We start from the raw sequence: 23,439 nt of genomic DNA, 5'->3' as shown, positions 1-23,439 counted from the left end.
TAGGCTCAAAGATCCCAATGATATAATCCCCGTACCCCTCATGCATGAGATGCAATGCGTAGAAAACGTCATGAGTCCAGGACCTAGGGGTCCCCACACGAAAAGTGATGATAAATGAATGGTCACATCGAATGAACAAGTATGATGTGTGGATGCTGAACCCAAGTCAAACATCAAGCAGGATGAGAAAAGAAAGAAATCAGATGAGGTAGAGTGGAATGAAGGAACAAAATAAAGGTAGAAGAAGACGAAGAGATAGAAAAGTGAGTGATGGTCGACTCGCATCAAAGCATGGAAAATAGTCACATCTGAAATAGACGGAATGATGGATAGAGCAAGGATCCAGAGATACTAAAGAAAGGTCGCTTGTCTCGCTCACAAAAATCGAATGGACGACTCATACTCTCACCCAAAATATACCAAGATAGAATCTCAGAAAGAAGCCCTCATACGAACTCTCTCTAACACATGAACTCAATGAAGCAACCCGGCACGTCCATACACATGCCCAATGAAGAACGATAAAATGAACAATGCGCTATATATTTTTTTTTTTCCTTTTTTTTTTTTTCATTTTATTTTATTTTATTCCTTTTTTTTTTTTTTTTTTTTTGCGCATACTCTGATCAATAATGAATGAACTCCCATGAAAATACATACCCAAATGATCAAACCCTCTCCACATACGAATGTAACATGAATCCTCACCAACAAGATGACCTCTCAAAATAACATCTCTGAACCACTACCCATGGGGTGAATGATAGGAAAGAATGTGACAATCCTCCATGTAATGACATGCGAAAAACCATCACTCAAGGTGAAACAAGGATAATGTCGAGTAAGCAATAAGGAAAGGAAAAAGACAGAGAACGAATATCACAAGTGGTGGTATGTGATATAAGAAAAATAGTGATGAAATGATGTCCAAGTGGAAGATATCACAATGAAGAGTGAGGAATGAGACCCGAATATGTATGCCAGGTCTAGAACTCATGACGTATCCAAACATAACATGCAAGCATTATAGGGTCCCCAACCCGGTGTGATAGGTAAATGAGGTGATGAAAGAAAAGGTTATGTGCTCATGTGAGGCTCAAAGGGCTAGCAACGGGTAACTCTATATGCGAGGGTGATAAAGTAAATAGGCTCATGAAATGATGGCCACCCATCCTTTGACCAAAACCTCGAACATCATGCTTTCGAGATCTCACGTGGCCAATACTAAAGACTGACATCCATCCAACAAGGTCATGTCAACTCCTCCAAAATCACGTGAAAGCTCCCACCGAGGCTCTGTGATAATCGTCAATGTCCTCCGACAATCACCTCGCCCTATCGTCATATGCCACTCACCATCACCTCATAAAGTCACCATGTCTAATCATCCCGACTCTCTGAAGTCATGTGCAATGGCTCAAATCTGGATGCTCCATGATAACCCCTCTATCTCAACAATAGCATCAAATAATCAAGCCACTCTCTCATCATGATCCATCTATCATCGTGTGAAGCTCACCTCGGGTCTAACCATCTCGGACTCTACCAGGTCAGATCAAGGAAATGATGGAAAGAATAGGCAATGGTACTATAATATACGAAGGCGAATAAGAATGGTAAATGTCATATAACGGTACCAAGAGGTGGTGTCATGTCAAGCTCAAAATGGGTAGGTCATCAAGTCCATAGAGTCAGGGTATGGATATGGATATGGATATGGTACTGCTCTGAACGGAAGGTGAAATGGGTCACAGTCTCGAACTCCCTAGGTCGATCTCCTGATCCTAGGTCAAAAGGCTCAATATCCTCCATGATAGGTCAGGCCAAAGTGATTGTGATGTGCAAATGAATAAATGCCCCAAGTCAAAAGTGCAACACTTCATACAATATATTGTCCTATGATGGCAATCTAAAACTGGAAATATGACAGAAACTCTAAGGTCATAAAGGTGTCCACGGTGAGATGGCTGCAAATGTGACCAGAGAATCTCCATCAATAATCCGAGATAAAAAGAGGTGTGAAAAACACGCTATCACGAGATCAATACTCCATCTGTAACCACATATCCTTGAATCAACCTTCAACTCGAGCTCCATAAGAGAAAAATAATAAGGTGATCAAGGCGACTCTCGAAAAAAAGTGTGAATATGAAAACGTGCCTTTCACCTTTTCGTAATGAAAATATGAGCATCAAGTCGAAAATTGAATCAAGGATCAAACAAAGAATGAGGTATCGGGCTCGTGATAGGTGTGCAATGCTAAAACAAGATGATCATGATCGATGAACATATCCCGAAGTATCAAGTGAGTGACAACAAAGTGAAGGGGTGTGTCGAGCCAAGAAAGAAAAACAAAAGCCCTAAGGAAAAACATGATAAACCCATCGAGTGAAAAACGTAATCCAAGGTGACACAATAAAGGTGATCCGACTGATACTCAAACTCAAACCGATCTCCGAGCACTCTCAACTGGAGACTAAAAAAAAAAAAAGAGGGAGTGTCGAATCCGAACTATGACTACAGAGGCTATGAAAGCCCTCAGATGCACCCACGTGTAGGGAGGGAGTCCTAATCGAAGGATCTAAGCTCAACCTACGAGGTCATGGTGGCTCTAAGAGGATATGGGTAGACTTTAAAAGATCCCTAGTAGAAGCGATCGTACCCTCCGACGGTACGCAACCCTCTGCACGCCTCCAAAGAGACGGGGCGCTTCCATGCAAGGTGGTCATCGCATCCACACATGCACTACCTCGCATCCCAGGGGGTTTCCTATGGTAAAACCTCTCAAACTCTCAACGCTCAATAGTCAACTAGAGTGCACAGTGAATGGTGTGGGTGCATCCGAAACCCTAAGAAGCTAAAGCAGGAGATGAGACACACTGGTCGCATAAATATCCATGAAACCTAGCTCGGGGCTATACAGGTCTTCAATGATCGGACTCTAATCGACAACAATGCGCCGCTCGCCTCCAGAATGCTCCCAAACATCGGTATAGCCCGTCGCTAGACCCTACTCTTAACCTCTATCTCGGTCAGAGTACAAGCACACACAAGGCCTCACACTTGCAAAAGTGAGAACCGTAATGAAGGAAGTGACTGAGACTAGAGAGTGAGAGATAAGGGGATAGATGTGCGACCCACATAAACAAGCGGCATGCAGTCATGCAAAAGGAGGGCAGTCATGCGACACACAATCAAACAAATCTCAGATATATCATCAATGTACACACACAAAATAAGCGAGAATACGACGATCAGATGGATAGTGATACAAAGACAACACGCTCAAAGATGATCAAAATAATATACCAACAAGTGGATCAGCATGTCGAGTCGAATGATGTATAGTAGTGAGTGTATGCATGTGAAGTGATCAGAACAATCATAACAAAATCAGGGTCAATGTGCTAAGCAAAGCAATAAGATCAATCATCAATGATCCAGCATGTCAATGTCTCAAACAAATATATCAATGCAACACAGAAGAAATCATGGCATCAGAATCCTCAATCAATATAAATCAATCAACACGATCGACGTGTCAAAGTCCCAAGTGGATATAAAATCCAAGCATGCATCAAATATCCTCAATGTGCAATCAAGAAATGGGCATCCACTGATCGTCCAATCGAATGCCAAGTTTGCTTCACTCTAAGTTCAAGCTTGACCCTCTAAATCGTCCCCAGTGGAGTCGCCATTTTGTGGACCCCGCATTTCGGCTCATGCGTTCCCCACTCGAATGGTGAACTTGATTTTTGTTTTCAAAAAATGATATTTCTTTGATTACAGAAAATGACTTGGAGTCGCCACTTATTTTTGTTTTATTTTTAAAAAGGGTAAACAAAATAAGAAAGAAAAAACCCTAAGTGTGACTCTTTATTTTGGAAAAGGTGGTCTACGAAAAACCGGATCGGGTTCGGGGGTCAGGTTACTTATTGGGAAGGTACGGTAGAGACCGTAGCACCCCTCTGAGTCCCTAAAGTCGGGTCTCTACTAATAAAATGAAGCAATCATGGCAATTGATGAGGAAAACAATGAATACCCGGAACTATCATGCACATAGGAGAATCAAAACATGTATATGGAAATACCGAAATGGGAATAGATACGTACCTGGGTGACGAGCCACAATGCGCTTATCAAAAGGTGAGGTTAGTGCACAATTAAAGAATAATTTCGAGCATGTCATAGGGCAGAATAGAAACAATCATGCATGACAAACAAATCAATAAATAAATAAATCAATCATAAAATCACGTATGTGGGGCCCCCACCAAAGCCCGATTGATCTTGCACGAATTAATCTCACAAATTCCATTGTTCCGAAATTATGAAAATGACATTCATGCTTACATAAAATTAAGAGAAAAAAATATATATATATATTTGAAAACCAAAGTGGAATTAAAATTGTTCGAGTGAAAACTGAATTTTTGAAATTTATTTGAAAATTGAAGTCCTGAAAATTATCTGATAATTGGAGTCTTGGGAATTAAATTTGAGAATTGGAATTTTGGAAATAAAATTTGAAAATCAAAATTTTGAATAATTGTTTAAAGGTGGAATTTTAAAACAAAGAAATAAAATAATGATGATTAAATAAATTGATGTGAAAATTAGAATTTCGAAAATTGGAATTTAAATTTAGAAATCGGAATTTTGAAGAGTTATTTGAAGATTGAATTTTTAAAAATAAACAAATAAATAAATAAATAAAGTGATAATGATTAAATAAATTGATATAAAAATTGGAATTTCAGAAATTAGAATTAAATTTAAAAATCGGAATTTTAAAGAATTGTTTAAAAATGAAATTTTAAAAATAAATAAATAAATAAATGGAGTAATAATAATAATAATAAAAATAATAATTAATTAAATAAATGAATTTGAGTAGTGGAATTTTTTTGAAATTGGAGATTAAATTTGGGAAGTCGGAAAATTGGAATTTCGATAATTAAATCTTGAAAATTGGAATGTTGAAAAAAATATTTTGATATCAAGCTGTAAAGAAATAATGAATAAATAATAAGTAAAAAAAAAAAAGGTTGTGGTGAATCAATTTTCCATGTTGTCTGGGTTAAGTCAAAGAGTTCATGATGGAGTGTCCATCATTATGGACAGGTGGTGGAAATGGGAAGGCTCGCCACTTGAATGTGATGATCCAATAATCTGGACCTGCCCCATGCGTGCTGAGCTTGAGCTCTCACCATAGCCCGCACACATCCTAATGCCCAGGTGACCACGACTGAATTTTTACAACAGCCTGTTCTTCTAGGCCGAACAGGGCCTTACAAAACCAATTTTCCCACCCCTTAAATATCTAAAAAAAAAAATTAAAATATAGGCTTAAATATTAAGAGCATAAAAACTGAAAACATAAACATATTAATCATACAATCAAAACCAATAAATTAATAAAATGAATGAGATAAATACATCAAGCGTAACATACATTTTCGACATCTGGGAAGTCCGACTCCGGCCATCGGGACCCACGCCTGGACCGCCGCTAAGAGAAACAGGAAGAATGTAGCTCTGATCTGGAAGTCTCTTCTCTTCCCCCCCTCTCTGAAACTTTTCTCTCTAAAAATCCAGCTCAAACTGTCCCCCTCAGCTTTGGCTTTTTCTTCTTTCTTCCTGTTTCTCTCTTCTTTGACAAGCCATCACCAGCTCTGCTGTTCACCCATCAGCAGCATGGCTTCTTCCCTCAGCAGCATGGCCTCCTTGCTCTTTTGCTGCCCGTCCAATCCGGCTTCCCTCCAGCAGAAAAAGGGGTCCCCCCTCCTTATTTCAAAAAGAAATGCAAATAAGTAAAAAAAATACTCTCTCCCCGGGTCTCTCACAAAAGGGGTCTACAGTATGCTTAACCAATATGTGTAAGGAATGTCATTTATCCTCGGTTAAGGGAAATAAACAAACAAGTTTTTCAGAATCACTTAAAATCCTTTACAAATAATAGTTTTATACACTCTTGTACAGTTAGTATATTTGTCATGTACATTTAGTGTAAATACCTTGTACAGTGACTCAAATAAAACGTTATTTTATTTTATTTTCAATGCAAAATATAATTAAAAATAAGACAAATAAATTACTTAAAAACTATTATTTAAGCTAAATTTATTTTTTTATTTCCTTTTATTTTTGGAAATAAAGAAAAAAAAATAAAAAAATTTATTTAACCATAATAAATATGAATATAAGATTAGTTGGAAAATTCCAATTTTATTTATTTATTTCATTTTATTTTTGGAATTAAAGAAATAAAAAATAAAAAATTTATTTAATCATAAAAAATATTGATATAAGATATGTTAAAAATATAGAAATAACCCCAAATTTATTTACTTATTTCATTTTATTTATTAAATTAGAAAGTAATTTATTTTAATATATTAAAATGTGCACAATTGATTTATTACTTTGTTAATTATGGATATATTAAAATTTTCTATTAGACAAAAAATAAATAAAGAAAATAAAATTAAAAAGAGTAATAAATATATATAATCTAGTTATTTAATTATTTTTCATATAAAAGATAGTCCCACAAAAAACACATATATTTTTTTATTATTAAAATAACTAATGGAAAAAAATAAAAATGGATAATCAATGAATGAAATTTAATTATTTTAATTATTTTCATATAAAAAATAGTACTAAATAAGGTTTTCAATTTTTATTTTTTAAAATAGTTTTCATTTTTTAATTGAATGTTTTTTCAAAAAGAAAATATAAAAAATATAAATCATATTACTATTTTTTAGAAAGTATTTTTTAAAATAGTTTTTGAACATAATTTTTCTTTATTTATAATTTAAAATAGAAAATAATGCTGATTTTCAATTATTTATATAAAAAAAATTTTAAATAATGAAAAATCCAAATTATTAAAATAGAATTATTATGGTTGCATGAATAGTGGTGCAATAAAGACAAAAAAAAACTTATCTGAAAAGTCATCGGGTATTTTAGTCCATCACTATTTTATATTTTAATAAAAGGTAATGTATAAAAATTTGAAGGATATATTGGTCTTTTAACATCTCATATCATTTCCATCAATTATGGAAGTTATATGGACCAAATGTTAATTTTTGGGCCCAGCTGGGCCCAAAACACAATTCTCCCTTGGTTTTATCACCATCATCCCTTAGATGGCAAGTTGTTCAGAATTCCCATATTAAATAGCCAAACACATCTTAATTTGATTCAATTGTGTTGAAGCAAGTCGCTTACCATTTCCCTGATATGCCCACTAGGAGGCAATATTTTTCCATTATAACAGCCAGCCCACCCCGGCATAATATGTAAAATCAAAGTCCAGAAGTTGGTGAAAAGGCTGAGGGATATTTGTATTGAACTCACAGCTAGCTCCAGCCTGTTTTATATATATAGTGTGTGTCAGATGAATGATGCATGTCCCCAGACATTCTCTTTGGCTTATCGTAACAAAGAGTCATCTTGCCCAGAAGGGTCAGAAGGTGGATAATTAACGACTCTTGGCGCTATTCAGGAGTTACAAATGTGGTCAGATCCCATGTCTTTTGATAGTTACCTTGCCAAACGAGCAAACAGGGAGGGGAATCATAGCGAGGAGGAACAAAATTTTAAGACCCCACGCTTTAATTGCATGATTTTCGCAAATCAAGAAAGTACTCATTAGCCCAAAATATTTTGTACGTACCATATGTGACAAATTAATTTTTGCTTTCGAAGATGCCATTGCCCTAGACATCACATCATGCCAGCCATTTAGTAGGTGCATGGATATTTAATGGGATAATAGAAGAAAAGGAATGAAATCATCCAAAACTAACCCTTCACATACTTTAAAAAAAAATACCCATTTTGAATGAAAAGTACTCTCAAAGTAATATTTTCTTTTAAAACATACATATAGATAATAAAATTGTTAAAGTGCATTTATATAATAAAAAATTGATTATTTTTTAAGTTAAAAAATAGAGAAAATAAATTTTACAAATTTAAGATATTTTCATCATTTTTAATCAATTAATCCATATTTAATTATACCAAGATATAAAATGAAATTAATTTATTTTCTTAATCGAGTAGAGAACAATGGGTTAGGGTTTTGGATTAGCGGGATAAAGGTGTTGAAGAAGAAGAAAGTGCGAAAAAGAGATTATTTTAGTAATTTCGCATATATTTCCCAATATGTTCATTGTCAGTGAGAGGGAAGAGAGTTTTAAATAAAAAAGACAATGAAGTGGATCTTGCATCCATCAAGTGTATTCCTGTGCAAAAGCTAGAAATAGGATTGTGGGAAAGTGCAAATATGAATAAAAAAACAAAATTTGGCTAATAAGTTGGTTTATTTCTTTTCAAAACCGTATAAGACCAATACCTCATTTTATTTTTTATTTTTTAAGGGATGTGTGTCTCTTCTGAGCCCCACTTGTATCCGTCAATGCTCATGGAGGTGGTAAGAGTCGGGTGGCCTAAGTCTGCCCATTGACAAACATAATTCGGAACCATGTTGTGCCACAGTTGGTGGCCCATCATACCAACCACCCTATTTGAATCCTCCAATTCTCATAAAGGAGACAATTGGATCGAATGGCGTAGGTCTACCCGTGAACCAACCTGATCTAGAACCATGTGCCACAAATGGTGGCCTGTCGTACCGGCCACACCTTTCTCCCCTGAATCCACCAATGCTCATAGACCAACCCGATCTTGTCATACTAGCCACGCCCTTCCCCCTTCATCCCTCCCTTCCACACCAATAATACCCCTTTTAATATTCAATTAACAAAAAAATTTAAGGGTATATTTGTAATTCACCTAATAATGGAATATTATTAATTTTTTTCTTTAAAAAAAAAATTTGAGGCCAAAACATGGAAATACCCTAATAGCTATGAGACTGTGAGGCATTTCAATAAATTAATAAAATCTCACCTTTAAGAGGTAATTTAGTAGTTTGTCATCCATGGATTTTTGTATAAATACCCTTTATTTTATTTTTTATTTTTTTACAATACTCTCTCAACCCTCTCTTAGAGTTCTCTTACAATCGTCTTAAAATAAAATTCAAGTTTAATCTTAAGTTATTACTAAATTCCTGTAAAAGCTCTTAGAAACAAAAATACAAATTAAAAGGTGCACATTTGAACAATTTTGACATATATATATAGTTATTTTGATTTATTTGCAAATCTTCAAGTGGCATGGATTAACTAAAAAGACATTGCTAAAGCACTAAAAACATGATGTAATAGACCCATTAAGAAAAAGGAAGGTATGGAATAGGAGAAGAATGAACACTTTATATATGACTAAGCAAAAATAAGGAAACAACTATTTAACTTTACTAAATTCCTAAGTTTCTAAAATTTAAGCAATGATGCATCCAATCAACATAAAGAAAAATACTAAAAAATATTGTCCAAATATATATCACAGGACATAAAAAGTACAAAAAATCATAGTCGATGCATGTATTTAATAAATATATATAATTATGTCATTTTTGTGACCTCCGATAATTGGACATGTGAAAATAATTCCTCTTATATTTATGGTACATCACATTACACAAATAATAACCGAGAATTATATTAAAAAAAATGATATGTTTTAGATTTTCAGATTTTTCTCATACCAAGGGGCAATATATGATGCCCTTCCAAAAAAAAGTTTTGAATTTGATAGTAGGTATAAAAATTATAGCATTACATTCGATAATGTTTTTAATAATGATATTGCACTATTGAAAATTTTAAATTATTTTTCTTAATGAAACTACAATAATGTGCTTAATTGTATATACCTCGACTTCATATTTAGCAATTAATTAGATGTATATATAACATTAATGGAATAGTCATGAAGATGTGAATAAGATGCGTTGCTTCCCATTGCTGTACACTTAGGAATTCTAGGTCATTTCCTATGCCTTTTTTTTTAGGTGTCCTTGGAAGTCATACTTTTACCCTTGTGGAAATACCGTACTTTTATCCTTATAGAATGCATAGATGAGTAGGGAATCATTTCTTCTACTAACTTCATATTCCTTGAATTGATTTTTTAAAGTGTGGTTGATATTGATTTTAGGAAACAATTCTAACCTTTTTAATATTTAAAATTTTTTATTTTTTGAATATTAAAAAAATTAAAAATATTTTTTAAAATCATTATCAAATATATTCTTAATTATTGGAAGAGATGCCCAAAAGCGATAAATAAGACATATCAAATAAAACTTACAAGTAAATCAAATATAAAGATGACGACTAGGGTTGTTGTTTTTTTACTACTGTATTATTTTGCAACCATAATAGATTTATAATAAAATTGTTTATTTATAATTGAATGGAATACAAAGTCAACAAATCTCTACAAATCAATTGGATTTATGGCTACAAATTAAATCATTGAGTGTAGTTTTGAATCTCATCTAAAATCAATTGCTATAAATGAGTTATTAAAATTTTTTAATTCAGAATATAGTAAAATAGCTCCTAGATGGGGAATTACTATTTTAATGGGTGTCAAAATGGTTTATTTGTGGTATTTCTAATTATTATTTTGAAGATTTATAATTTTTTTATTTTGTTGGACAAATTTTATTGAATTAACTCCAAAATAACGAGCTAACTTTTCAATGCAAAGTAAATTGACTTGGATATCTAGGCTATTTTATTTTGATAGTTCAATCACATTTCTTTGTTTCTTTATTTTTGGAATATGAGTATGCAACTTGTTATAATCCATTCTATTGATATCGTAGAGAATGAGTGATAAATAATATTTCGGTTATATATTATTTAATATCACTTGCAAAATACTATTACTAGTCAACAAATGTTCCTTAGAATCTCGTCATATTGCTTTTCTTTAGAGTTACATATCTTGTTAGGGATATGTTATCGTATTTGATAAATATAATTAAATTTCATTTTTTAGTTCCATTGATTTGACCTATTTAATATATTTTGAGATTTCTTTTAATAGTAACCTACCCTTTTTTAAGTCAAAGTCATAAAACAATTTTTTTCAAATAAATATGCTATATAAATGATTTTTTAAAACCAAAATTTGGATGATATATCAATATCTTTATTTAATTTAAAAAAAAATTATCAAATCAATATTTTTAAATCTAGAGTCATGATTGTTGAATCACATGTCTCCCTTGTTGGTTCAACCACGATGAAATGATAATGTCAATATAATTAAAAATTTACTTTCCCGATCTCCACCTCCCTGCAAATTGATGAATAGAAATTAAACAATGCTATTTAAGGCACAAAGACTTTGGACATTGATATGAACCTACCTTTCCACCAACATGCATCTCGTTTACCTGTTCAAGCATTTGCCAAACCCCTCACCACGTGATCAGACTTGGATATTTCAGCTATATATCAACTCCACCCTTTCACCTTTCATGCTTTCTTCTATGTGGACTGCAGACAAGTACCTTTTATATATCTATGGGCCTTTTAAACCATATAATAAGGCATATTAATTGAAATTAATTACAGTGAAAAATGATCTCCTGGTCAGGAATACCATGTTTTGTTGTATGGGATATTCATGCATGCATACTTGGAGGTGAATTTGGTACGTTTCTATCAATCTCCATTTCATAAAAGGCTCATCAAAAGCTTCACCCACCATTTCCTCCCAGCATGCATGTATATGCATGATCACCCATCATAATTTTAAATCAAATGGTTGTTGCACCCAAACACCACGATGAACTCACCTGTTTGACCAAACGCTCCTTTCCAGCCCACCTATCAACATTCATCATAGTTGCAATGACTTGGAGTTAAACCAAAAGGTAGGTCCAAGGCAAATATAACTGAAAAAATTGCTTCTAAAATTCCCATAATAACCAAACAAATAAGATTGATCTAACATCTTCCTTTATTTCATCCCATGATAATATAGGGACAAAGGGCTACTCATATAATGTTAAATGAGTACATATAATAATTTTAAGAAGCATTTTTAAGTTTTTTAGTATTAAAAAATAAGTCTTTCAAGTATTAAAAAAATTAAAAAATATTTTCTAAAATCATTATCAAATAAATTCTCATTCACATGTTGGGATATATGATGGTTGGTTTTGGGTCATCTCATAGTTAATACCTCCATTACTACAGCTTTTGTTGTGGAATCGAGTCCAATGAAACCTCAACTGATTAATGCCCTAGAGTATGGGTTAAGGGGTATTAAAGACTCAATCGTGGTTGGTGAAACGTCTCAGATTATGGTAGAGCAGAGGGCTGAGCTGGTTATAGCTACGGAGTGCCTAACATTAATTAGGCATGACGGTCCATGTCATTAATGTAATGCCACACGGTTGTTAAGAATCTATTCGGCAGTACGTCTCTCCCACATACAAAATGTGTATAATGATTTTTAGGTGTGGACATGAAAAGCATTTGGATTCAGGATCTTTGAATAAACATACTTCACATGGATGATGGTTGAAAAATCTAAAATCTTTCTATTCCTAAGAGAAGATGGATGGGAAAGGCTCAATTTCAAGGACAGACATTTTCGCCATAATTGCATCTGTCCATAATATCTACTCCTTTGTATGCGGGTAGATAAGATCACGGGTTATGAAAAAGAGTGAGCAATGGAGGAAATCTGTGATGCAAATGTAGTGTTGAGTTCTCCACTTGTTCCATGGACCACCGGAGAAATCGCAAATCCATGAGCTGGATATGGCCAAAACAATAAAAATAAAGACCCACCATTCTTTTTCCTTTTTTGGAAAGGTAAATAAACCGTCCTTTTTGAAGTTTGTTAAAGCTTTCACCGTCACCATCTTACATAAGCATGATTAAAACCCACATTACTAGTCTAAAAAGGCTGGTTAATTTCAGTCATAATTGGATTTGGATAAATGATCTTCTCACGAACTACTACTGAGACACCATAGATAAGGTAATGAATGTTTGTTAAACATGCCGAGGTCAGAAGTTAAAATGATAAATGTTTTCCCTATGAGATAAATAAAATTAACCAAACAAATATGATAAACCTTATTGAGCTTAAAAAAGAGCCACTACTCCTTAAAAGTCGGTCCAAATAAACCGCATGAACATCTTACAAGGAAAAATGTAGTATCATCATGCAATTGTCACCCAAGCTTTCACCGGGGCCTCGCCAAGCAAACCATGAATGCAACATCTACCATTGTTATGGTCTTGATAGAAACAAGTTAATACTTGCACTTCATAAAATCAAATGGACCGCAACGATCAAAATTTCACAGCATTTGACTGGTTGGTTCACGTCCATCAAAGTTCCAAGCCCTTAAGCGATAGGCTGAAGCAAAATTTCGAATACATTATGATAACGATTTGATAGACTCCACCCATAAGAGCGTAAAAGCCCATTGGTGCTTGTTTATGAAATAGCGACATCACGAACAAACCAGTTGGTATTTGTCTTTGAAAGTTGATTATTTGTCCGGTTGCTTCTCCAATACGCCCATCATCCTGACTTGAACAGAACATATGGCCGGATTTTAAGGATTAGGAATTGCCATTTAACCAACCCATCAATATAAGGACCTATATCTTTTTTCCATTTCCTCCATTGCTAATCCAAAAGGTAGAAATGCCCAGAGGGCCATAACTCTCAAACACCGGAAAATCATGAACTTCTTGGCATTTAAAATAACTCAGACCAAAATAATTGTTGATATACCCGAATCATGTGACAGATCCCACACTTGAAACCGAATAACCATTGGAAGATATGGATGGAGGGCAACCGATGTTTTTAATTCTGTTTCTTCAGAGAGAATTTGGGTCTATCCCTGCCTTATGAGCTGCAATAACACCTATAGCTTCTCAATAGTTTGCGACCTTGACCTGAACAAAAGTAAGATTTCCCTCAGAGACCAAACATCTGAAGTTGAATTAGGGGCAATTTCTAGGAAATAATTTATGATAAAGTTATTGTGTTTGAATATGTTAAGAGATAGTTTTGTATGGTTACAAGATGTACATGTGTCATATGCTCATTGGTTTTCTTCTATTATTGTTATATGCATTGTTAGAGAATTTGTTAGTTAGGTCTACTATATATATTACTCTGTAAACAACAGAATAAAAAGAGAGAAAAATAAAAACAGAAAATCACTTTACCATTCTCAGTTTATGTTACCTTCCTTTCTCATCTCTGTTACTTTCTTTACAGAATACAATTCAAGGAATGACTTCCAACATAACTAGAAATTTATCAATGATCCATCGAAGGCATAGATCTTTTACTTTCTCTTAATCTTCTTTCTCATCTGTTTTAAATTTTATCTTGTAAGTAGGGATGGTAATAAGACGGGTTTTTCAGGTACCTACCCTTCTCCACCCCATTCCTATCCTAATAGAATGGGTTTGGATACGCATAAACAGGTTTGAGGCAAACTCAAGGCATGATTAGATACGATTTTGTCCCACCCCACCCTCATTATAGATACTATTAAACAAAAATAATTTTGATTGAGTTTTTTTTTTTTTCATTTTTCAACTTTTTAACATATATAAAATAAATAAATAATTATTTTTTCATAAAAATAAATTATAAGCATCTATAATATTTTATTTATTTATAAATTATATTTATTTTAATATAATTTAAAATTTTAAAAGAAAAAAAGATTACAAAAGAATTGAAAAAAAATAAATAAACAAGGAGGGGTAGGACAAGTAGGGAAATCTCCTACACCCGCCCACCCTATTTAAAAAATTTTTCTGGATGGAATAGGAATAGATATAAATAAACGGGACAAGATTAGGATGGGGGTAACCCACCCCATTGTTAGCCCTACTTATAAGTGCCAATTTAATCTCATAGTACTTTGGAATTGTTTCATGTAATCAACCGAGTACAAAGGTTATTTTGTCCTAAATAATTACCTCTCTTTCAGATATCTTCATTCTGTAAAGAATATCAAAGGTTAATATAAAGTGATCCTAGAAAATACTTGGGCAACCTTTTAACTTTTTTCAGAAAGCAGCTGAAGGCCGCTATTTCAAGAAATTATCTCAGTGGTGATGGGTGATGGCTAAGCAGATGGTAATCAAGATCCTTGGAGCAATTTGATAAAATTTCATTCTAAAATTACCGTATCCTTATGTCTGCATTCAAGTGGCAAAAGGTCAGATACCTAGGTACAGATCTGTTCTTGTACATGTAATGACCAAACAACCTATATATTCGAATATTGCATATTCCAGGTCATTTCAACTTTGGTACCTTCCAGCAATTTTTTCAAGTAATCCATGACAGAAGCATGTACCAGCACCTTCCAGAGACAGATCAAAAACATCTGGTTTGACAGATCAAAAATGGCTGGTTTGAAAGATCAAAGATAAGTACCTTAAGTTATTGGATTTCTGCTTCTGATTTTGCTTCTCTTGAAGCAGACATCACAAATAGGCCATTAGAAATTATCTATTGGTATCAAATCATAATTATTTTTACTATAATTTGATTTTTTATGGTCACAAATAATTTATAATAGCCTGCTTCTGGTATCCTTTGAAGAGAAGTAGAGCCAGAGGTATAACAAGATTTGATGTATAAAAGTGAATATCAATGTTTTCAAACATTATTTCTCTTTCATATGGACAATATTAGTATTAATTCTTACTCCTTGTGGGCAGGTCGCTTATCCTACCCATCAATTCATCTTGTCCAATGTTCATAGCAAGCCCCACTCAAAGGATTTGGGATCAAATTTTTGCGAATTGGCGTCAGGTTAAGATTGAGTTCCAATACAACTCAAAACCTGACAGATGATACTTTGCTCTATAAGACTGATACCAAATACTTAGGATTAAGACTTGCTAGTTCTAATTTGGTTCTTATTCTAGGTATCAAAACTCATTCTTACTTAATGGTGACCAAATTCATTCTTGCTAATTGCTACATGAACACCTAAAAAGACATTAATCATAAAGAAATTAAGCAAAGCAAATTATTAGATGCATACCACTTCAATGCCGTACTTTTCCGGTGTATCATTGAGAACTGTTTCATTTTCCTCCACAGTAATAATAAGTGGCTGCATCTGAGTTAGCAATTACAAGAAACTAGCAACTGAAGACAAATTGTTTGAGGTGAAACTATAAAAATGAATTGCTTGACTAGGTCAGAAAGAAGTTCTGATAGTGAACTGATGTATTCTTTCCAGATAACTTGTAAATAAAGATTCAAGTATAATCATATGCTTGAACTTCTACCTTGTCCTTTTTGCTTCTGGCAAAAGCAAGAGCACCATCTCCTTCACAAGCATCCATAGGAAGAATGACGCTATCAACATCACTTGCTAATATGCAACCCTTCTCCAAAGACTCAGAGTTCTTGACTACATATTGTGGTGCATTACTTAGGCCAGCAAGCACACATAGCAAGAATGTGTATCCTATCTGTCATATAGAATTGACATAGATATGCATATGAGATAGAGATAGAGAAGGAAAGGAACAAAAACATTGATTGAAAAAACTAGACATATTAGGCATGCATATTTACATGAAAATAAGAAAAACTGTTGGAAAGTGTCTCAAGTTCCATTTTGAATCAATTTCTAAGTCCACAATATTTTCCTATTAGAAGATATTCTGGAAAGAGAGTTTTCCTATTCCTATAAAACAAGTATATTATTATGCAGTTTTTCTATGTAATAAGGACAAATATGGTAAGAATTTTTTACTAAAAGAAATAGTTTTTTTAGCAGTAATTGGAGCTTTTGGATTTAAGAGTTTGAGGATTGTAATCTCCTTGCACAAAGTTTAAGTTTTTTGTTGTCTTTGCTCGTGGATATAGGCTTTAGGCTGGAACAAGTAAATCATTATGCACTTTGTGTGTTTTCTACTTTTTATTTTCTTATTTTCCTTTCCTTGCACAAAGGCTAAGTTCTTTGTTGTCTTTACTTATGAATGTAGGATTTAGGTCTGAAGAAGTAAATCGTTGTGCACTTTGTGTGTTTTCTACTTTCATTTTCCTATTTTCCTTTCTTTCTATTATTGTTCTTTATTGACGTTGATCACAATAAACTAGTATCAAAGCTAAGATTGTTAGGGTTGCTTTTGTGACAAAGTTCAAAGTTCAGAAGTTATATAGAAAAAACAATTTCAATTTATAGCACATTCAAATATGTGCCCTATTGGTCCAACAATGGTTGTCTTTAAGAACAAAAAGGTGGGAAATCTCTATTGGCAATAGTGTCTAACAAAGAAAAGGAACAACTTATGAAAAAAACACGTAGTGTTATCATGTGCTTGGGTAATGAAGTATTTCATGATGTTGTAGAAAAGGGTATGATTGTTAAGTTAGTTGAAACTAGAAATTTATGTATCACAAAAAATCTCTTACAAATTACTTATATTTAAAGAAGTGGTTGTTCTCTCTCTAGATGATGGAAGGTACATCAATTAAAGACCACTTTGATCAGTTCAATAGAATTATTATGGATATAAGAAGTTAAAATTGATACTGAACACTAAGTCATAATTTGATGAGTTCCTTACCAAATTTTTATGAACCCTTTATGCAACTATGATGCATGGAAAAGATACTTTTCCCATAAAGAATGTTAGGTGACCCCTAAGTTAAAAAAGTTTGATTCCAGAGCATCTATTGGTGGCTCCAAATTAATATTTTCCCTGCACTAGTCTTATCAATTGCCATGAGAAAGTAACATGCACCATGAAATTTTGCAAAATCAAAGTAGAAAACACTCAATGTAGACATTTGATAGAAAACTACTATGATTTTATGATTGGAAACCTATTCATCTCATATTGGAATTTTTTTTAATGTTATCAATATCTACTTGATGGTGCTTGTAAGGTTGGCAACAATGTCGCTCCCTAAGAAAATGATGGCTCCAGAAGCAAGGCCTAAGATTTGGTATACTCAGGATTTGATGTTGGCCCTAGTAAATAAGTCCAATGGTGTTGGCTCAAAATTTTGTGTGACTTGAACCACATAAAGAGGATTAGTTTGATTTCACTTACATCCAATTGGTTTTTAGATGAGATGGCTAAGGGCTTATGTATAACAAGTACTATCAAAGCCAAGTCATGGGTTTGAGTCCAAAGGAGCATCATGTTAGGGGAAGGGGTGATCTGTTAAATTGGCAATAATGCTAATTCCTAGGAAAATGATGACTCAAGAAATAAAACCCAAGATTTCATATGCTTGGGATTTGATGTAAGCCTAGGAAATATATCCAAGGTTGTGTTCGCTCAAGATTTAGTAGTGGCTCAAGAAATTCAAATGGGAAATATGTCCAAGGTTGTGTTTGCTTGGGATTTAGTATTGGCTCAAGAAATAAGATTTGGTATTGACTTAAGAAATATACACAAGGTTGTTTGCTCAAGATTTAGTCGTTTAATACTATTAGTCATATGCATAACAAGTGATATAAGAGCCTTCCTTGTAATTTTCCCAACTTCAATAGCTTCTTGGGGATGCCAGTGGTGGGTTTTGAAAAGGAAATTACTTTCCTCCTGAGGAAAATGGAAGCAAGGAAAGGGCATGGGGTGATGATCTCAGGGGAAAGAAAAAATTGTTTTCATCCTCCCATGTTGAGAGGGAAATTCATAAATTCGAATGCTCGATCAATTACAAAAGCTCTCCTCTCTTAGTCAAGGGAAAGGGGGTGACCTGTGGGGTTTAATCTCTCCTACTATGAGGATGCTTTCTTTTCCTTTCTGGTCTTTAAGGTGTAGAGGTTTGATTGTTGTTTGGGTGGTAGGTATTTGGTTTTCTTTCTTCTCTCTTGCTTGCCCGATGGCCTTTATTGTATACTTCGTGTGTACTTTGTTGTGCCATTTTGCATGTGCTTTTAATATATTTTCTCTATTTATTTATTAAAAAAAAACAAGTGATATAAGAGCCAAGTCATCAGTGCAAGTCTCAAGAATGTCATGTTAGGGGAAGGATTTGTTAGGTCAATAATGATACCACTTTTCGAGAAAATGACAGCTCAAGAAGTAAGGTCCAAGGTTTAGTGTGCTTGGGATTTGATGTTGCCCTCAGAAGTATGCCTAAGGTTGTGTTGGCTCAGGATATGGTGTTGGCTCAAGAAGTAAGCTCTAGACTATGTTGGATTGATGATGTTGACCTAGTGAGGGATGGATTTATTAGTTTGTCAACAATCCCACTCCCTGGGAAAATAATGGCTCAAGAAGTAAGGCCTAAGATTTATTATGCTTGGAATTTAATGTTGCCCCCAAAAGTATGTCAAAGGTTATTTTGGCTTAAGAAATAAGTTCAATATCATGTTGGATTGGAATTTGATTTTGGTCACAAGAAGTATGCTCAAGGTTCTTAGCTCAGGATTTGGTGTGACTCAAACCACATGATGAGGATTATTTTGACCTCATTGGTTGCCAACCAATTGGTTTTCAGATAAGATGATTAATTCCTTCTGCATAATAGTGTTTTCCTAATGAAATAAGCCATATTATCTTTATGGAACCCCATCACCATATTAAACCTTTCTATCAGGTTCCCAGTAAGGAATATAATATTCAACTTTCCATACTGACACCATTGGCCTGAAGTGTCCAAATGATATCAATGGAATTTAGTCCTAATGCAATGACAAACAACAATATCCACCCTATAGGTGAACACATGCACCTACCTACCCACCCATCAGTTTATACAAATGAACACTGGTGTGCACACATGCAAACTCACACAAAGATACCTACTGTCCCTTTCTATAACCACAAAAACCACTTCTCATGTAGCTATAAGTTCTTTGTGCCCTCAAAAGATATTACTCACCTCCTTGGCAGCTGATTTTGGACACAGTGATAGGCTCAAAGGAAAGGGAGATAATGCAGGTGCATGTGCACAAGGGATCTGGAATTCCTTCACCACCAGATGGCTTATAACTGCCTCCACTCCTGCCAAATCATCTATACCCTGCGGGTTAAAGAGAATGAGAAGGAATGAGATACAAACTTTGAAGCACAAAAACCCAACATTGATTCAGTCTTAAATAATCGGCATCTTTCAACTCTAGATGCCAATTTCTTCTTCTCGCTTTGAGAAGAAGAGAAAAAGAGTTTTAGTAGCTAAGTCATATCACAATATAAGCACCATGTATATGCATCATGTTTATACAACACTTTACGTCAACTGAAAAAGGCATTAGACTAAATAACAGATGCCTCAATTCTTGTCTGGTACCTGCATATTCAATAGCCATGACAATGCACTATTGTGGACACAAATTTGTAGGACTCAGAACAACTTGGAAATGAAAAATGAAAATTCAAAGTTTGGGAGTGAATTCAAAATTTTTTATTTATGTAAGACACCATAAGGAAAAAGGGGGAACAAGAGGAAGTTGGCAATCCTATTATGATGACAAGCGTTAGCCGCAACACAAGCAATAAATTGGAAGCATTTATTGTTGAATTTGAGTGGGAAAATAGAAAGCAAATGGGAGGAGAAGCACTAGCTCTTGCTCTAGAATTTGTTTGAATATTTGGGAATTTTAAATAACTAGAAAATTACTTTGGATGTTAATTAAGCAATTATAGATACTAATATCCTTCAACAGCTGTCATGGAGGAGATATTTGTTCTTTATGTCCAAAATAGTGACGGTAATGCAGCATGGTACCCAAGAATATAATTTCCATACCATCCCTTGTCAATAATCATCCATGTCTTCAACATCATCATCAGAAAAGCATCCCACCACTGCAACAGCATTTACCTTTGTTCGGTTAACTAAAGTCTGCACAGCTCTCGGTAGTGAATCAGGATGCTTAATTCTCCCTGTTGATTGCCCGCTCTTTGGATCAACCCATTTCTCCACCTATAAAACACATTATAGATATGAACAGCTCACAATTACCTTGGTAGTGGAACTCTGCATTCATGAAAATCAAACTACTTAAATGCAATGACAACATTCGGCCAAGAACAGAGAAACTGAGAACAACCGTTGAGCAGCAATTCGCTATCCAACCATGACATGACATGTGAGATAATCCATTAATAAACAAACTTTGATACTAAACTACATTTAAAATTTTTAAAGGAGAAAGAGAAAAGCAAAGTTACTGAATTGCAGAGGCAATATTTTCATTGCTACAAACTTTGTAAAAGTCCATCAGTTCTCATGAAAAGAGATCATAATTAGACAATACAAATGATGTCAACTCATCAATCACCAAGTGTATGACCCTTGGTCTAATGCATCATGCCCATGTCATCAATAAGCATCTCACAAGAAGTGCAGTTAGTCATCAAAGAGAAAGGCCTGCAGCACATAAAACATGTCTTGCAAAGGGAAAGGTCTGCAGCACATGAAACATATTATGTAATCTGTCTGGAACATGCATCTTTTACTTTAGCTCCACTTAAGATATGGGCAATTAGCAGTATGTTGATATTTGGCTCCATTAGTCTTTAATCTGCTAGCTGATAAGGACGCATACCAGTAAAGGAGTGTCAGTGACAATATATTCCAAAACAGGCAATCCAAGGGAAGCTCTTGTCGCATCAGCCACTTGCAAATGGCGAAGTCGAAGTTCCCCCTCTATTGCAGCATCAAGAACCAACCCCACCTGCTTGACATCACAAGCCCAATGTAAGATTACAGACTAAGCAGCCAGCAAACATGACATAATTACATGCAAGAAATGAGACAAGCTTATAGAAGCATACTCTATTTTGGTGAACTGGCTGCAATGCCCATAAGCCTTCTGCAAATCGATCAAGAGCATAACCTACAACATATAGCACATTTGGCACGGGCCAATAAAGCATTGCTGCATTAAGCACCTAAAGTTGCAGAGATAGATGCTTAAGCATAGGCTGCACTGTCCTCCATAGACCATAGCTAAGGTATATGTTTTAGACTTTTAAAAAATAAGTCCAGGCAGAAAGTTTTCGCATTTTCCATCCCACGGTAGCCATGGGCACAGGACTAACCCGTCCTATTTCCCACTTATTTGGACGGGCCCGATCATTTCGTTTGTCCAGGCTCGATTTTCTTGGCCCCTTCAATTATTGGGCCGGCCCTCATCCATTAAGATTCAACCCCGGGCCACAGTACTTCATAACTGTTAATCCTTGATTAATTCATACATAAACGCAGCATAATTTCGTAGTTAAACTTATTTATTAAAAATAACCCAATGCAACTCAAGATGCAAGGGAACAACAGTAATACCTGTGGAGATGGAATCTAACTATTAACGGTAAATGACCAAAACACCCTTTTTGAGTTAGGGTAAGAGAGAGAGACGTACGTTAGGGTGCGAAATGAGGCAATCAACGACGGAGGCGAGTGCACGAGCAACTGGCTAAGCGTCGCCGGCGAATCCACCGATGGTGGTACCTACACCTGTCGGCACTATCATCACGCTCGTCTACTCCTTCTTGCACTATATCACCACCCCGGAAAAATCAGCGCCCAATACTTCTCACAATCACACCACCAATTTTTTCATTATTTGTAAACGGAAACCAAGAAGAAGTGGGAGTTAAGTGACCTCGTTGGAATGATAAGAGCAGGAGATTTTTAGTTTAACCAGCGGCTGCGATTTTCCGATGACCAGATTTCGACCGGTGAAAGATGGAAAGGGAGGCGTGAGACGAAGTGCCATATTGTGGTTGAGATTGGGTCCTGCGAGTGAGGAATGAGGATAACTGCCTCTCTTTCTCTACGCGCCCTCAAAGTTTCCTGGAATAGTCTCCCGATTTTGCCCTTACCTATTCTTCCTAATGACATTCTAATTTTCTCCTTTGGAAAATTAATTGTTTAATTTTTCAATCCCATAATTCCAAACCTCATAGCTTGGGATAATTTTTAGCATTCGCCTGAAATTCTACAACAACAATAAAAAAATAAAATAAAAAAACCCTAATGCTATGTTTGCTTCCTAGAAACTTTGAAGGAAAATAAAAGAGAAAAGAAAATAGAAAAATAAATAAATAAATAAATATAAACTTGATTATTTTGATATGTTTTTTAAAATTTATTTTACTTATTTTTCTTTACAATGAGATGAGACTATTATGAAGAAATTAATAGAATCAAAGTAGGAAGAAATCATATCAAACTATAAAGAAATAAGACTTAAGTTATAGAGAAATAGCACCATAGTACAAAATTTTGGACCCAATTATAATTTTGCCTTTAAGAGTTGTATATATTGTAAAATGAATATCAAATTTTGGGAGCAAAATGAACACAAATTTCATAAATTCATATTTTAATATTTATATTGCAACAACGGATATATACTTTATAAAAATTATACATTAATCATATAATTAATTAAAATATTAAATATAATTTAAATACACTTAGTTGTTAAATGAAATGAGCTTAAGGTACAAAAAAAAAAAAAATTGAGACCCAAGTGCAAAGATGGTGTAAAACTTTTGG

General features: G+C 34.3%; 1 protein-coding gene across 3 annotated transcripts; it reads right to left on the bottom strand.

Moving 5' to 3' along the window:
• Positions 1-13,016: 13,016 nt before the first annotated feature.
• LOC100854116 (uncharacterized) lies at positions 13,017-22,875 on the bottom strand. 3 transcript variants are annotated; one of them, XM_019219208.2, is made up of 8 exons: positions 22,541-22,875; positions 21,711-22,432; positions 21,482-21,610; positions 20,755-20,856; positions 19,813-19,953; positions 16,251-16,436; positions 16,001-16,078; positions 13,017-13,877 (listed from the first exon to the last, which is right to left on the bottom strand). In XM_019219208.2, the coding sequence occupies exons 2-8, from the start codon at positions 21,810-21,812 to the stop codon at positions 13,857-13,859; spliced, it is 759 nt and encodes a 252-aa protein (XP_019074753.1). In that variant the 5' UTR covers positions 21,813-22,432; positions 22,541-22,875; the 3' UTR covers positions 13,017-13,856. The 3 variants fall into 3 exon arrangements, with proteins under 3 accessions (XP_019074753.1, XP_010658567.2, XP_059594829.1); XM_010660265.3 differs by having other exon boundaries at positions 21,711-22,875; XM_059738846.1 differs by lacking the exon at positions 16,001-16,078 and having other exon boundaries at positions 21,711-22,873.
• Between the last annotated feature and the right edge of the window lie 564 nt (positions 22,876-23,439).

Source organism: Vitis vinifera, chromosome 1 (genome assembly GCF_030704535.1).
Source record: "Vitis vinifera cultivar Pinot Noir 40024 chromosome 1, ASM3070453v1".
NCBI lineage: Eukaryota > Viridiplantae > Streptophyta > Magnoliopsida > Vitales > Vitaceae > Vitis > Vitis vinifera.
This window is presented reverse-complemented; position numbering and strand designations above follow the sequence as displayed.

Bases quoted from the DNA above. Each gene is read 5' to 3' on its own strand.
- LOC100854116 (XM_010660265.3), bottom strand. From the start codon at position 21,812: ATGCTTTATTGGCCCGTGCCAAATGTGCTATATGTTGTAGGTTATGCT. The intron at 21,611-21,710 runs GTATGCTTCTAT...GATGTCAAGCAG, and splicing joins AGCCAGTTCACCAAAATAGA to GTGGGGTTGGTTCTTGATGC. The intron at 13,878-16,000 runs GTATGCATCTAA...ACTTTTGTTCAG, and splicing joins AAAAGTACGGCATTGAAGTG to GTCAAGGTCGCAAACTATTG.